Source organism: Fukomys damarensis, unplaced genomic scaffold (genome assembly GCF_012274545.1).
Source record: "Fukomys damarensis isolate Sample0158 unplaced genomic scaffold, DMR_v1.0_HiC HiC_scaffold_16, whole genome shotgun sequence".
Taxonomy (NCBI): Eukaryota; Metazoa; Chordata; class Mammalia; order Rodentia; family Bathyergidae; genus Fukomys; species Fukomys damarensis.
In genome coordinates, this window is record NW_022900928.1 from 29,563,106 (window position 1) to 29,577,123 (window position 14,018).

At 34.6% G+C, this 14,018-nt stretch overlaps 1 protein-coding gene and 1 pseudogene across 11 annotated transcripts in view; both read left to right on the top strand.

Moving 5' to 3' along the window:
- Emsy (EMSY transcriptional repressor, BRCA2 interacting) overlaps positions 1-14,018 on the top strand; it is a 90,720-nt gene that overhangs the window by 24,756 nt on the left and 51,946 nt on the right. For all 11 annotated transcript variants that reach the window (XM_010613040.3, XM_010612974.3, XM_010613250.3 and 8 more), the window contains 2 exons: positions 4,112-4,388; positions 9,575-9,826. In XM_010613040.3, coding sequence (XP_010611342.1) covers positions 4,112-4,388; positions 9,575-9,826 — 529 coding nt within the window. The remainder of the gene's footprint in view (positions 1-4,111; positions 4,389-9,574; positions 9,827-14,018) is intronic.
- Positions 7,327-8,549, top strand: LOC104856356 (annotated as a pseudogene).

The window sequence follows — 14,018 nt, forward strand, 5'->3', positions numbered from 1 at the left end:
TTCTCCTGAATTTTCAGTCAGGAATGGTTGAGGGTGTCAGATCTGTGGTGCTTTTAGGAGGGCTTAAATGCAGAAAATTGACTTTATTTCCCAAGTCACATATGAACTGTACCATGAAATTTCTGATTCAGAACCCTTGATTGATCTTACTGTTTAAAAAATAAACATTTAAAGCAAAATTAATTTATTCCACAAATAATTGAGCATCTGCTAATGTTCCAGATACAAAACTCTTGTATTTAATGTATATTCATTGCCATCAGTTTTATTTCTTGGGACAAGCACAATATGGGTAGGACTTAATAAATATTCTTTAGCTATTTTGTTTTATCTATTTCTGGGTAATTAGACTCTTTTGAAATTGTCTAAGGTGGTTATTGCATTCATTTTGGATTTCTCACATATTCTGTGTAAGACAATTTAGGAATTGTTTTGTGTAAAATAGTTTTTACATTTGTGAACTTCATTCAAATTCAAATAGGTTGTACATTTTCAGGGTAGACAGATTTCCACCTATGTTAATGTGGTACCTTCATTTTAAACATGACATCGGTACAGCACTGATATACACAAAGCAACAGAATATAGCTTTATGCTTTCATGTGCTTGATTGATATTTTTCATTTTGTCCTTAGGGTGCAAGTCCCAGCACTCTTAAGGAGTTTTTGTGAGTGCTAGAAGGTCAGTAATTTGAATTATGGCCTGAATAAACACTGTTTGGTTCACTTGGTTTCAAATCCCTTTATTTTTCCTGTTATAATAAGTAACTTTAAAGGCAAGTAGATTTCTCCAAGGTGGATTTAATTTTTAGTAGCTTTGTTTCAGATCAGGAATCATCTTGCACATTAAAATCTCAAAATAAGTTTTATCAATTTGTATCTGTATCACAGAACATACTCCTAAAGACTAGATTTTGCTCGTTTTGTTATCTTAATGTTTGAATCCCGCATGAATACTCTTGTTCTGAAATTGCAAGTATTTGATTGTAGGTGTGATCACTTCAATTTCCCTTGCCTATTACAGGCATTGCTAATTAACTGTGACATACCTTCCTGCTAAGCTTTGACAAAGCATATACCTCCAGAAAATTACTACTGTTGATTCACAATTGGCAAAAGTGAAATTGAATTGCTGTTACTATTGTAATTATCTTGGTAGTAACTATGAGTACTTTAGATTATAAGTGGTATCAGAATTTGGAGTAAAGATAAAACGTTTTTAACTAAACAAAAATAAAATACATTAAAAGAATTTTCAGATTGATCTGTGTCTTTACTGATATCCCCTCAATATTTATTAAGAAAGGTAATTACTAATAAGTTCATTTGTTAACTGCCAAATATTGGCCACCTGCTGTGTGCCTAGTATACAGATGTGTTATTTGATTATCTCATCTAGTATTTGTAATGATTTTCAAGGTAGGTATTATTTTCCTCATTTTACAGATGAAAATTGAAACCTAGAGATTTTAACATGTTCAGGAGCCTGCCATTTGTAAGTCACAGAGGCATTCTAAGCGTAGGCTCATTTGTGTTTCTGTTACCGTATTGGTTTACTTCTCAGTTTATATGATGCCGTGGTTGTTGTCTAATAATACTATATAGGTGTTTGCCGATTAAGTCTATATATAAATATGCTGATGAGCTCTGTATAGGTATTTGCTGGTCAAGGTTTATGTTTTTATCTTTCTTGACTCCTCAAATAATTAAGTCCTTTAAAGTAATGGACAAGTACCGTATCTTCTAATCCTTGATAACACTGAATAATAGCATCTTTGAGATGTAGGTACTGAGTACAATACACACAGAGTATATTTTGACTTATTTAACCTCAGGCCTTCTTTAGGAGTAATATAAAAAAAAGTTTAAGTTCTTTGGATTTTTCAAAATGATTTTTCTGTCTTGGGTGGCACAATTTCAGTGAAAAGATATTCTGTTCTGTTTTGGGGATCACGATAGTACAGTTACACTTATCGCAAAGTAAAACTGACATGTTACAGATTTATAAATATTTTTTGTATTCTCATCTGTAAAATGGGGATAATAATAGTATCTATGTCATGGAATTATTGGGAGATTTTAAAAAGCCAGTGTGTATTAGCTCTAGGGGATATTCTTGATTTTGTTCTTTTCCTGACCCTACCATTTTCATTACCAAAAAGTTTTATTTTCTCAGCCTCTCAGAATAATCTAACTTCTGTTTATTTCTACTACTAACACTCCAATTCAAGTACCTGCTGTCATTTCTTGCCTGGTCTACTGCTCTTCTTGCTTCTACTCTTGACTCTTATTATATAGCAGTTATTATACAGCAGATCTTTTAAATATAAATCATATTTTGTTGTTTTTCTGTTTAACATTCTCCTGTGCCTTTTCATTATTCTTAGTATACAATCAAAGTTCTTTATGCTGGCTTTAAATTTGATCTGGCCTTAAATTCCTTTTCTAATTAATCTTTGTCCTACATACTTTTGCTACACAGCATTTCTAGTTTTATCAAACCAATTCTGAGGTTAGGTCTTTTACCCTGTACTGTTCTTTCCCTCTGAAATACATTGTCCCTAAATCATCTATATTTTTCTAAACCATACTGGCTAAACCTTGACATTTCTTTCTTGCCTCTCTTTTTTCTCTATTTTTCATATCAACTTTTGAGAAATCCTGTTGGTTTTACCTTTAAGATATAACCAGAATCTGTTCACCTCCACTGGAAACACTTTGGTCACCATCATTTCTTCTTGGTTTATTATAGAAGTTTCCTAATTTGTCCCTGATTTTACCTTCCACCTAGCAGGTGTAATAATGAATTTTTAAAGGTACACTTTATTTTTTGAAATAGTTTTAGATTTATGGAAACATTGAAAGGATAATAGAGTTCTCATTCGTATACCCTTTACTTAGTTTCCCCATTCTTATCATTTTTCATTATTATTATACATTGTTTTAATTAATAAATGATTTTAATACAGAAATATTAACTGAAGTCCATGTTTTATTCAAATTTCTTTCTTTTTGTGGTGGGGGTACTGGAGATTGAACTCAGGACCTAGTGCTTGCCAGGCAGGCAACAGCACCAGTGAGCTACATTCCCAGCTCTCTTTGGTTTTCATGTACAGTCTTTTTTTATTCCAGGATTCCATCCAGGATACCCACATTATATTGCTTATCATGTCTCCTTAAACTTCTTGACTGTGAAAATTTCTCAGACTTTCTTTGTTTTTGATGACTTTGACAGTTTTGAGGAGTACTGATCAGGTATTTTGGAGGATGCCCCATTATTTGGATTTTTCTAATGTTTTTATGATTAGACTAGGGTTGTTGGTTTTGGGGAGGAAGACCACCTCATATTAATTATGTAAACTGTTGTCATGATCTTAAATGATCTAATCCTCCATTACTTCTCTAGTAATCTAGTGCTCTTTACCTTATAAGTTCTAACCCTGTTTATTAAATCCATAAAGTTTCTTGAACACACCAAGCTTGCATAGAAGCTTTGGGGCTTTTGTATTTGTTGTGCCATTGGATTCTTTTCTAGGTCACAACATAGTTCATAACCCTGTTTCCTCTGGTTTCTGCTCAAATGTCGCCTTACACAGAGGTCTTCACTAATAATTTTTAAAAATCATATGTCACCATGATCATCTTATATTCCCTTACTTTGCATTATTATGTCTTCCATTTGTATCTACATGACTTTTTTTTTACTTGTTTATTGTTTTTCTCCCCTTACTACAATGTAAATTTCATGAACTTTGTTTTGTCCATTCTGCCACTCTAGCAGCTAGAAAACCATGTCCATCACATAGTAGATTGCAGCTGAGTGAATGTCCAAATTGCTTCATAGAAAGATTGTGCCAATTTATACTCCTTAAGCATCATGTTGAAATATTTGCTCTCCTGCATCTTGCACAGCACTAGATAATGCCTTTTGCATTTATTTTACTATTTAAAAAATGTTGTTTTTAAATAACAATGATTAATAAGGGAAAACCTTCATATATTTTTAGTTGTATATTTCTCTGTATTGAGAATTTTGAATTGTACATTACTGTGAGTGTAGATCTATTAAAATATAGTAGGTACATGAAAATAACTTGTTTTTCCTTTCTTAGGTTATTATAGTGACCACATCACCAAGTTCTACCTTCGTACCCAACATTCTCTCCAAATCCCATAATTATGCAGCGGTCACTAAGCTTGTACCAACATCAGTCATTGCTTCCACAACTCAGAAGCCACCAGTTGTTATAACCGCTTCACAGTCCTCTCTGGTTAGTAGTAGCAACAGTGGGAGCAGCAGTTCTACATCATCACCTGTTCCCAGTACAGTTGCAGTAACAGCTGTAGTATCCTCCACACCCTCTGTGGTCATGTCAACAGTAGCACAAGGTGAGTGTAATTCACCATTTAATTTGACCTTGTTGGCATATGGGAATTTTAAAGAAAACTGTGTGGGTGTGTTTTTCTGCTTTGGGTATGAAGGCCTCTACTATTAGTTCAGTGATAACTTACTCCTTCCCTTCCTTTAGTTTAGAAGAATGCAAATCAGTGAGTTATTCAGTTTTTTTAGGTCTTGGCTCCTATTCTGTGTTTTCTCTGATAATCTTTTTTCTTTTAATTATTTTTTATTTATCCTTCCATTTGTATATAAGCAAATAAGTATATAAGCAAATAAATCTGTGTGTGTGTGTGTGTGTGTGTATTATATATAAGATTTTGCCTTGCTCTTAGAAGATAAAGTATTATACAACATTGTACATTTCAACATTTGAAAGTGATCATTTTTAATTTGGCGATTTTAATTGTGATTCTAAAAAGTGATAATTAAAATGTGCTTTTAAAGTAGAAGAAAATAGTTTATTTTTAGGTGAGTGCTTTTTCATAGTTGATTTTTCTTTTTTTTTCCTCAGGATATATATATTCACCAGTCTAGAAGCTCTAAATAGCTCTAATCTATCTTTTTGTTCTCAGTTTGTTAAAGAATAAGCTACCGCTTTTTACTTAGGCTGATTATACTTTTATACTGCCTGTTTCTCAGATAAGTTCTGAAGCTTGTCCTTTCTTTTACTTGGTGAGAGAAGTTTCCTTTTATCTTTTTCTTTTGCTAATATACTTTTGTGGACTTCATGAATTATTTATCCAGTACTGTAACACTCTTCTGTTAACCTTTTCTTTTCTCCTATTAACTCTACTCCAACTTAAGCAACATGTTGCTTCCAGTTACATTTTATCTACTAGTACTACTCTCATCACTTTATTTTTTTTAGGCTGGATCTGAAAGAATGTCTTTTTCATTCCTGAAATCCTGTCTTTTTAAAATTTCCTGATCCTATCAATTCATGTATAATCCCTATTTAATATCTAAAAGTATTAAAAAAAATTTAAAACCTGAAAGTGTTAGTGAATTAAGTAATTTTAGAAAACAATAGAGAATATACCCACCAGTAATTCCACCACTGTATCACAATAGCACTTTACATTTTACCTATTACTGCCTTTTCTCCATGTTAAATAGCACTTTCCATTTTACCTGTTATTCCCTTTTCCCATGTCAAATATTTTTTGCATATTTGGAATAAAAAATTCATATTTCACTGGTAGTGTGCTTTCTTCTTAAAGGTTTCATTAACATGTTTCTATTTTTCTATGATTATCCTAATTATTTTTAGTGCTGTTTGGTATTTCTGTTACTGCTGTGTAATGTATTAGATTATTCTCATTGTGGGATATTTAGATTACTTCCAGGTTTTAATGTTCTAGATTAACCTGTAGTAAACATTTTTTGTGAATTTAATTGGACCTTTTATTTTTAGTAGAACCAGCATTCAAGAGCAAGATTACCAGATGAAAGGGTGGGAATTTTTTGGTAGTTTGCTATATGCCTTACTTTATTCCCCTAAATGTAGCATCTTGGAGAATTTTACTAGTATCTGGCCAGTATTAAGTCCTTATTTTTATTCTGTACAAAGAAAACAAAAAATATAAAGGTAATAATTTATATGACTAAAAATAATTGATGGGCTGGGGATATAGCTCAGTATTTGAGTGTTTGCCTAGCATGAGAGAGGTCAGGGTTCTAGCCTTCTACTGGAGAACATACTATTTAATGAATATATTGTTTTATACTTGATTTTTCCCCTTTAATAAGTGCCTAAAAGATAAAACATAGATAATATATTAATCATCTTTTCACTTAACATGGCTTTTGTTTTTGTTTTTTTAATGTTTTTTTTTAAGGCTTCATATTACATCTATTTCTAGGGCTCATAGCTCTTTAAGTACTTCATATTGTATTATTCCATTTTTCATTACTATAAAGAGATATTCGGGGCCAGATAATTTTATAAAGAAAAAAATTTGCAGGCCAGGGATTTAGCTGAGTGGTTCCAGCGCCTGCCTTGTAAGCACAAGGACCCAAATTTGATCCTCAGCATCCCTCCCCCACAAAATTGCCTTTTTGGTTCATGGTTCTGAAAATCTAAAGTCTAGAGCCTGCATTTGGCCTTCTTCATGACAGGGTGCTTAGAATGGTACAGGGCATTATATGGCCAAGACAGGGAGTGCATATGTGTGTCTGTCTCTTTAGGGTTCTCTCCTTCCTTGTATAGAGCCACAGTATTCATTCATGGGAATTGCACTCTGATGACTTATCACCTTATAAAGGCTATCTTTGATACCATAGAATTAAGTTGCTCCCTTTTGAATACCTTTAATACCCCACTTTGGAGATTAAATTGTAACACATGAACTCTTAGGGGACACACTCATGCCTTATCTAAACTATTGCACGTCTTTATTCAATTACCAATGTTGCCTGAACCATAATTCTTTCAAACATGAACTAATATGTTTGCTTTGGTGGTATTCAGTATGTTCTTTTGGGCATTCACATGTTTAATAAATTGTTAAAGAGCTACTGAATTCTTAATATCTAAATTTTCTTGGAAGTATGTAATAAGTCAATGAATGACTTCATAAATCTTCATTGATTGGTTTATTACAATAAAAATTTATTTTTCCACAAAACCAGAAGTCTAGAAGAAGGAAGACTTTATTTAAGTTTAGTTGTAGCTCATTGGATCTATCAGAGAGTTTCTTTTTGTTTTTGTTTTTTTTTTTGTTTGGTACTGGGGATGAAACTTGGGTCCTTGTGCTTGTGAGGCAGGTGCCAAAACACTGAACTAAATCCCCAGCCCTATCAGAGAGTTTCTTTTCACTTTTCTTTTCCTTGGTATATCAGCTTTTTCTTAGGTAACTCCCATCCTGGGCAAATTGAATATATTCCAGGTATCATATCCAGCTATGAAAACATCCAAAGGAACAAGAGATGATCTGCTTCTGTGGCTCTAGGAAAGAGAAAACCTTTCCCAGAAATTTCCCAGGAGAAGATTCTTCTCATGTCCGGTGGCTCACAACTAGCATAACCTACTTTGTGGCATAAATAATGGGACCACCACAACTGGCTTTGATCACATAGGAATTGCCCTCTAGGGCCAGTTTGGGGCCAGCCTCCCCAAATGTAAATGTTGGTGGCCAGGAAGTTGAATCCTTGTGGAAAGAAAACAGGGTTCTTCTGGAAAGAAGGGCAAAGGAGAAGGGAAATTAGACTAGAAACCAATAGTATATGCTGCCTTAGATTATTTAATAGTTTTAGAACAGGTAACTTTTCATTTGATCCTATGCATGTCTAAGAGATTAAATTGGAGTTGACACTGCATCCTTAGCCTGCTGCCCTGACTGCCTATAAGCTGGTGCTGATTCAACAAGCTGAGAAAGCCTGGAAGCCAGAGAACTACTTCTGTGGCAGATAGGACACTGACCTGAGCCCAGTGGGAGGCACAGCCCGAGAGTTGGAGGCACAGCACAGTGGGCAAGTGCTGTGAGATGCTATGAATTTGACATCTGCTTCACCTTAGAGCAAAAAAGAGCAATACAGAATCTGTAGACAGTATTGGATGCCACTGACCAGATGTGGATGCCAGTGGTGAGAACTTGACATCTCAAGGAGTAACATCATGAATGTCTGACTGACCTTAGTAAAGCAGAAACTTTGCTGCTAAGCAAGGTAAACCTTAGGTAAAGATCTGGAGGCCCTCCTATGATGTCCCACCATCTCCAATGGAGCCTGATCATCCCTTCTACAGAAACATCAGTAAGGATTATAAGTAAGCAGACTTCACTGAAGATCAGCTGCTTTCCTATGAGAGTCTGAAGGATACTTTTGCCAGAATTTGCCATTGTGGAATGAAGAAATTGTTCCCACATCAAGGAGGAGAAATGGATCCTGATTGCATCCCACAGCAACAGCCTTCAGGGTATAGTCCAGCATTTGGAAGATCTCTCTGAAGAAGCCATAATGCAGCTGAACATGCTAACTGATAGTCTTGTTATCTACGAGTTAGTTAAGAATTTAAAAGTCTGTCAAGCCCATGCAGTTCCTAGGGGATGAAAAGACTGTAAAGCCACAGAAGCTATAGCTGGCCAGGGCAAGGCCAGGAAGTAGAGCCCATCAGGTAGCCTACTACCCCCATTCATCCATTCCTCTGCATGTCTCCCCCACACCTATCACACTAACTACATCTGTAGGAGTCTGGTGTTGTAGTTTCAGATAGGGACCAGTGACTCCCATTTTCATTTTAGCATTTTGGCTCCTTCACTCACTCCTGTCATAGATGGTAGTCGAATAGTACCTGTAGGACACAAGTTCTCAGTCCAAGCCCAGGGAAGGTTCTTCTTATCCAGGAGAGTTGAGAGGTAGTAATTCTGTTTTTTTCTAGTGCTTCTGCTTTGTTTACTAAGGACTTGCTTGAGTAGGGATCAGGGAGGAACCATCCCAAGGCATGACTAATGAGAAGAGGCCTGAGAGCATATTGTACACCTAGGAGCCAGCCCTTCACTCTTCTATAGTCAGGTCACTGTTTTGGGAGCCCTACTCATTCCAGTGGAAGATGAATGTAACTTACATGATGATTAAAACTATTTTTTTCCCTGACCCTAGAAGAGCTGGCTCTAGAAGGTTGGGTTGAATTAAGTTTAGGTGTTAAATTTTTCTATCCAAAAAAAAATTATGTATGTAAACAAAAACCCTTCTGGAGTTTCTAGTGGTTGTTGAATAGTTCCACATGTGGTCATCAGAAAATAAGTCATTCCCCACACCAATATGGGATAAACTCTTTGGGGTAGGAGTGCATTCTGCTGCTATGAGTGTGAGTTATTTTATCTGATGCCATATTTAAATTGGTTATAACTCAAAAATAATATTTAAAAAATGCATTTCTTTAAAAATACATTTCTTAAAGATTAAATAAATCAACTAGTTTATTTCCTATAAAGAGACTATGTGCATGCATACTATTTTTATTTCTAATGTATCACTAAAGGAAAGTCAGTTCTTGAGTCTGAGAGTAACTTAACTCCCTTGCAGTTGAATGTGTAAAGCACTGCACATAATATCTGACACTAGGTGCTCATAAATCACAGTCTTTACTGATATACCTGGACTCTTAACTATTATATACTATAACTCAAAGTAATTTTAATTGTTTTCTTGTCAAATTGTCTTTATATTTCTATAGGTGTGTCTACATCAGCAATCAAAATGGCATCAACGAGACTTCCTTCCCCCAAAAGTTTAGTGAGTGCTCCGACTCAGATTCTTGCACAGTTTCCTAAACAGCATCAACAGTCTCCTAAGCAGCAGTTACATCAAGTGCAGCAACAGACACAGCAAGTTGCTCAGCCTTCTCTAGTATCTCATCAGCAACAGCCTCAGCAGTCTTCTTTGCCGCCTGGTATCAAACCTACCATCCAAATCAAACAGGAGTCAGGTAACTGGGAAATATTTACAAGATATGCTTAAGTCCATGTACATTGTATGTCTCTCCATTTATTTAGATTTTCTTTGACTTCTTTCATCAGTGTTTTAGTTTTCTGCATACAGATGTACATATTTTGTCAGATTTGTACCTAAGTATTTCATTTTCTTCATAGATCATAAGTAGTGTTATGATGTTAACTTTAGTTTTCACATGTTTGCTGTGGAGTATAAAAATAATATTAAATTTTTATCCTTTGAATTTACTAATCTCACTTTCTTCTAAGAATCTTAGATTCCTTGGGATCTTCTACATATGTAAAAATTTCCAGTTATGCATACATACATTTTTTTCTTCCAGTCAACTTTTGCTTGCTTGCTTTCCTCTCTCCCTTCCCTCCCCCTTCCCTTTTCTTCTCTTTTTCTTTCCTCCTACCTTTAATTCTCTTTTTTCCTTTTTCTCTTCCCCTCTCCCCTCCCTTCATTTCTCCCTTCTTTTCCTTTCCTTTTCCCTTCTTTTCTCTTTCTGTTGTATTATTCCACTGGGTAGAACTTCCAGTACTATGTTGAATGAATGATTGGAGAGAATAGATATCCTTGGCTTATTACTCATCCTAAGGAGAAAGCATTAGTCCTCACTATTAAGTATGACAGCTGTAGGTTTTTGTCAAGTTGAGGAATTTCCCTTCGATTAATTCTTGTCTGGGACATTTTTATTAAATAATGAATAGATGGTTCTGGGGATTTAGCTCAGCAGTTTGGTGGCCTGTCTTGCAAGAGCAAGGACCCAAGTTCAATCCCCGGTACCCCCGCCCCACCAACAAAACACAATAAATAATGAATAGATGTTGGATTTTTGTCATATGCTTTTATTTTCTGTGCAGCCGATCATGTTTTTAACCTTTTGATATTCTGGGTTATACTGATTTTCTGTTGAACCAGTTTTACATATCTGAAGTAAACCTCCCTTGGTCATGGTATAGAATTATTTTTTATGTATTGCTGGTTTATTTTTTTGTCATTTTTTGATCTCATAGATAGAGATTGGAATTGTAGTGTTTTTTTTTTTTATTATGTACTGTCTATCTGGCTTTTGTATCAGAGTTATACTGACCTTAGAAAATGCATTTGGAAGTATTTCTTTTCTAGTTTATGGTATGAGACTGGTGTTAGTTTTTTAAATGTTTGGTAGAATTCGCCAGTGAAACTATCTGGGATTGAAGTTTTCTATTTTGGGAGCTTTAAAATTATGAATTCAGTTTGTTTAATGATTAGAGGACTATTCATTCATATTATGTGTTTCATCTTTGTTGAGTTTTTGTAGTTCATGATTTTTAAAGAAGTGATCCATTTTTTCTAAGTTGTCAAATCTATGATTGAATATTTGTTAGTAGTAGCTCTTTATTATCCTTTTAATGGCTATTGTAGGATCTATATTAATGTTCTTTTTTTTTTTGCTTCTGATATTGGTAGTTTGTGTCTTCTCTTTTTCTTTCTCAGACTTGCTAGAGGTTTGCCAGTTTTTTTGGAGGGGGTTCTGGGGATTGAACTTGGGTCCTTGTGCTTGCAAGGCAAGTGGTGGAACTACTGAGCTAAATTCATCGCCTGGTTTGCCAATTTTTTGTTTTAAAATTTTATTGATCGGTTGAATTTTTGGGGGTACTGGGATCGACTTGGGACCTTGTACTTGCAAGGCGGTGGCACCACTGAGCTAAATTCACAGCCCATGAAGTTTATCAGTTTTATTGAGGTTTATTTTGTATGTTTGTTTGTTTTGTAATGGTGGAGATTATGTCCAGGGCCTCTTAGGCATGGTAGGCAGGATCTCTACCATTGAGCTATATCTCCAGCCTGTTCTCTTACATGTATACCTAGTAGTGGAATTTTAAATTATATGGTAAGTCTATGTTGAATTGTTTGAGAAACTGCCAGATTATTTTTCCAAAGCAATTGTATACTTTTACACTCCCACCAGCTGTGTATGGTAGTTCCATTTATTCTTCATCTTTGCCAATACTTGGTAGTCTCTTATTTTTTTATTCTAGCTATCCTAATTTCTGTGAAAGCATAATTTTGTATTCTTATTGGACATTTTATGTATTTTTTTCTTTGGAGGAATATATTTGGATCCTTTTTAAATTTAGATCATTTTAAAATTAGATTGTTCTTTTATCATTGAACGATATGACTCCTTTATATAAGATATTAATCCCTCATTAGACAAGCAGTTTGCAAATATTTTCTTCCATTTTGAGTTACTTATTTTTTTTTTTTGTTTGCTTTCTGAATGTTGGTGGCCTTTGATGAATTTTTAATGTCTAGTGTATCTTTTTTTCTTTCATTTCTTATGATTTTAGTGTTAATCCTTTGCCAAGTCTAAGACCTCAAAGTATTTTCACTGTATTTTTTTCTAAGAGTTTGACAGTTTTACCTTTTAAGTGTTTTTGATCCATTTTTATTTAACTTTTGTATGTGGTATGAGGTAAAGGTGTGCTGTTGTTTGCATGTGGCTTGAGTGTGTCTCCCAAGAGTTTATGTGGTTATAGCTTGGATCTTGATAAAATGTGAAAGGTGGTGTGGATCTGTAAAAGTTGGAGCCTAGTAGGAGTTCCTGTTGGAGTAGCTGTTCTTCAGAAGAGATTTAGGTAGCTCTTTGGTGCCACTGAACTTTTGTGAAAGTCAATTGTAAGAGTGAATATAGGACTGGCAAAGTAGTTAAGTGGTAGAATGCTTACTTAGTATGTGCAGGACTCTTGAGTTTGATCCCAAGCACCACAAACAGAGAAAAGAGTCCCATCTTCTGAATTTCTCTTTGTTAACATGATCTCTTCCTCTTGCACAGACTCCTACCATGGTTATATTTGGTTTTCACCAGAGACCAAACCAATCAGGCTGCCTCACTTTGGATTTTCAGCCTCTGAAACTGTGAGCTTAATAAGCCTATTTGCTTTCATTAGTCTGTCTCAGGTATTTTATAATAGTAATGAAAAACAGACTAATAACACGTTCCCGCTTCATTCTGCATGTGCCTAATTATACCAGCACAATTTGTTGAAGAGACTGTTCTCTCATTGAATGATTTTCTTATCTTTGTGAAAAATTAGTTGACCATAGGTATTTGAGTGTATTTCTAGACTTTCAATTCTATTCCATTGGTCTATATGTCTATCTGTTATGTCAGTATCATACCCATTTCTTTACCATTGCTTTGTAGTAAGTTTTGAAATGAGAAAGGGTGAGTTATCTTGTTTCATTCTTCTTTTTTTTAATTATAGTTTTAGCTATTTTGAGCCCCTTTTGGAATTTACTTGTCAGTTTTTAGAAAGAAGTTGGTTGAGATGCTGATAGTTATTGAATTGAGCCTATAGATTAATTTGAAGTATATTGTCATCTTAATGTTAAATCTTTGTGAACATGATATGTTTTTCCATTTGGTTAGATTTTCTTAGTGTGTTGTGATGCTATGTGCCTGTAATCAAAGCTACTCAGGAGGCTGAGGCAGGAGCATTGCCTGAGGTGTTAGGAGTTTCAGACCAGCCTGGGCAGCAAAATGAGACCCATCTCTTTAAGTAAAAAAGAAAAAAGAAATAGATTTTTAGTGGATTCTTTGGTTTTTCTACATAAATGTTTATGTCATTTACAAATACAGGTAGTTTCTTTGTGACAATCTGGGTGCTTGCTTGCTTACTTTCCTTCCTTCTTTCTTTCTTTTTTCTCTCTCTGTTCCCACCTAATTTCCCTGTTAGAACTTCTAGTAAATATGTTATTGGATAGAAGCAGGAAGAGTAGACATTGTGGTCTTACTCCTTATTCCTTCTAGTCATTGAACTTCTTTTAATGTTTTCTAAGGTAATCTGCAATACTTTTTTTCAGTTTTTGTTTATCTGGTAAAGACTGTTTCATCTTCATTTTTGAAAGATAGCTTTGCTTGTTCTCAGATTTTATGTTCTGAAAATGTTAAATATCACCATCCTAACGTTTTAATTCATTTTTGCATATTGCCTTCAAGTTCTTGTCACATGCAGATTTTATGTTGGTGAAATAATAATTATTCCTTTTTTATATTCAGTACTTGAAAAAGTGGGCTATTAAAATACTTTTTTTTGGTACCAAGGATTGAACTCGGGTCTTTGCGCTTATGAGGCATGTGGTAGCACCGAGCTAAATCCCTGGCCCTGAAGTTGTTCTTTTTTTTTTTTTTTTTG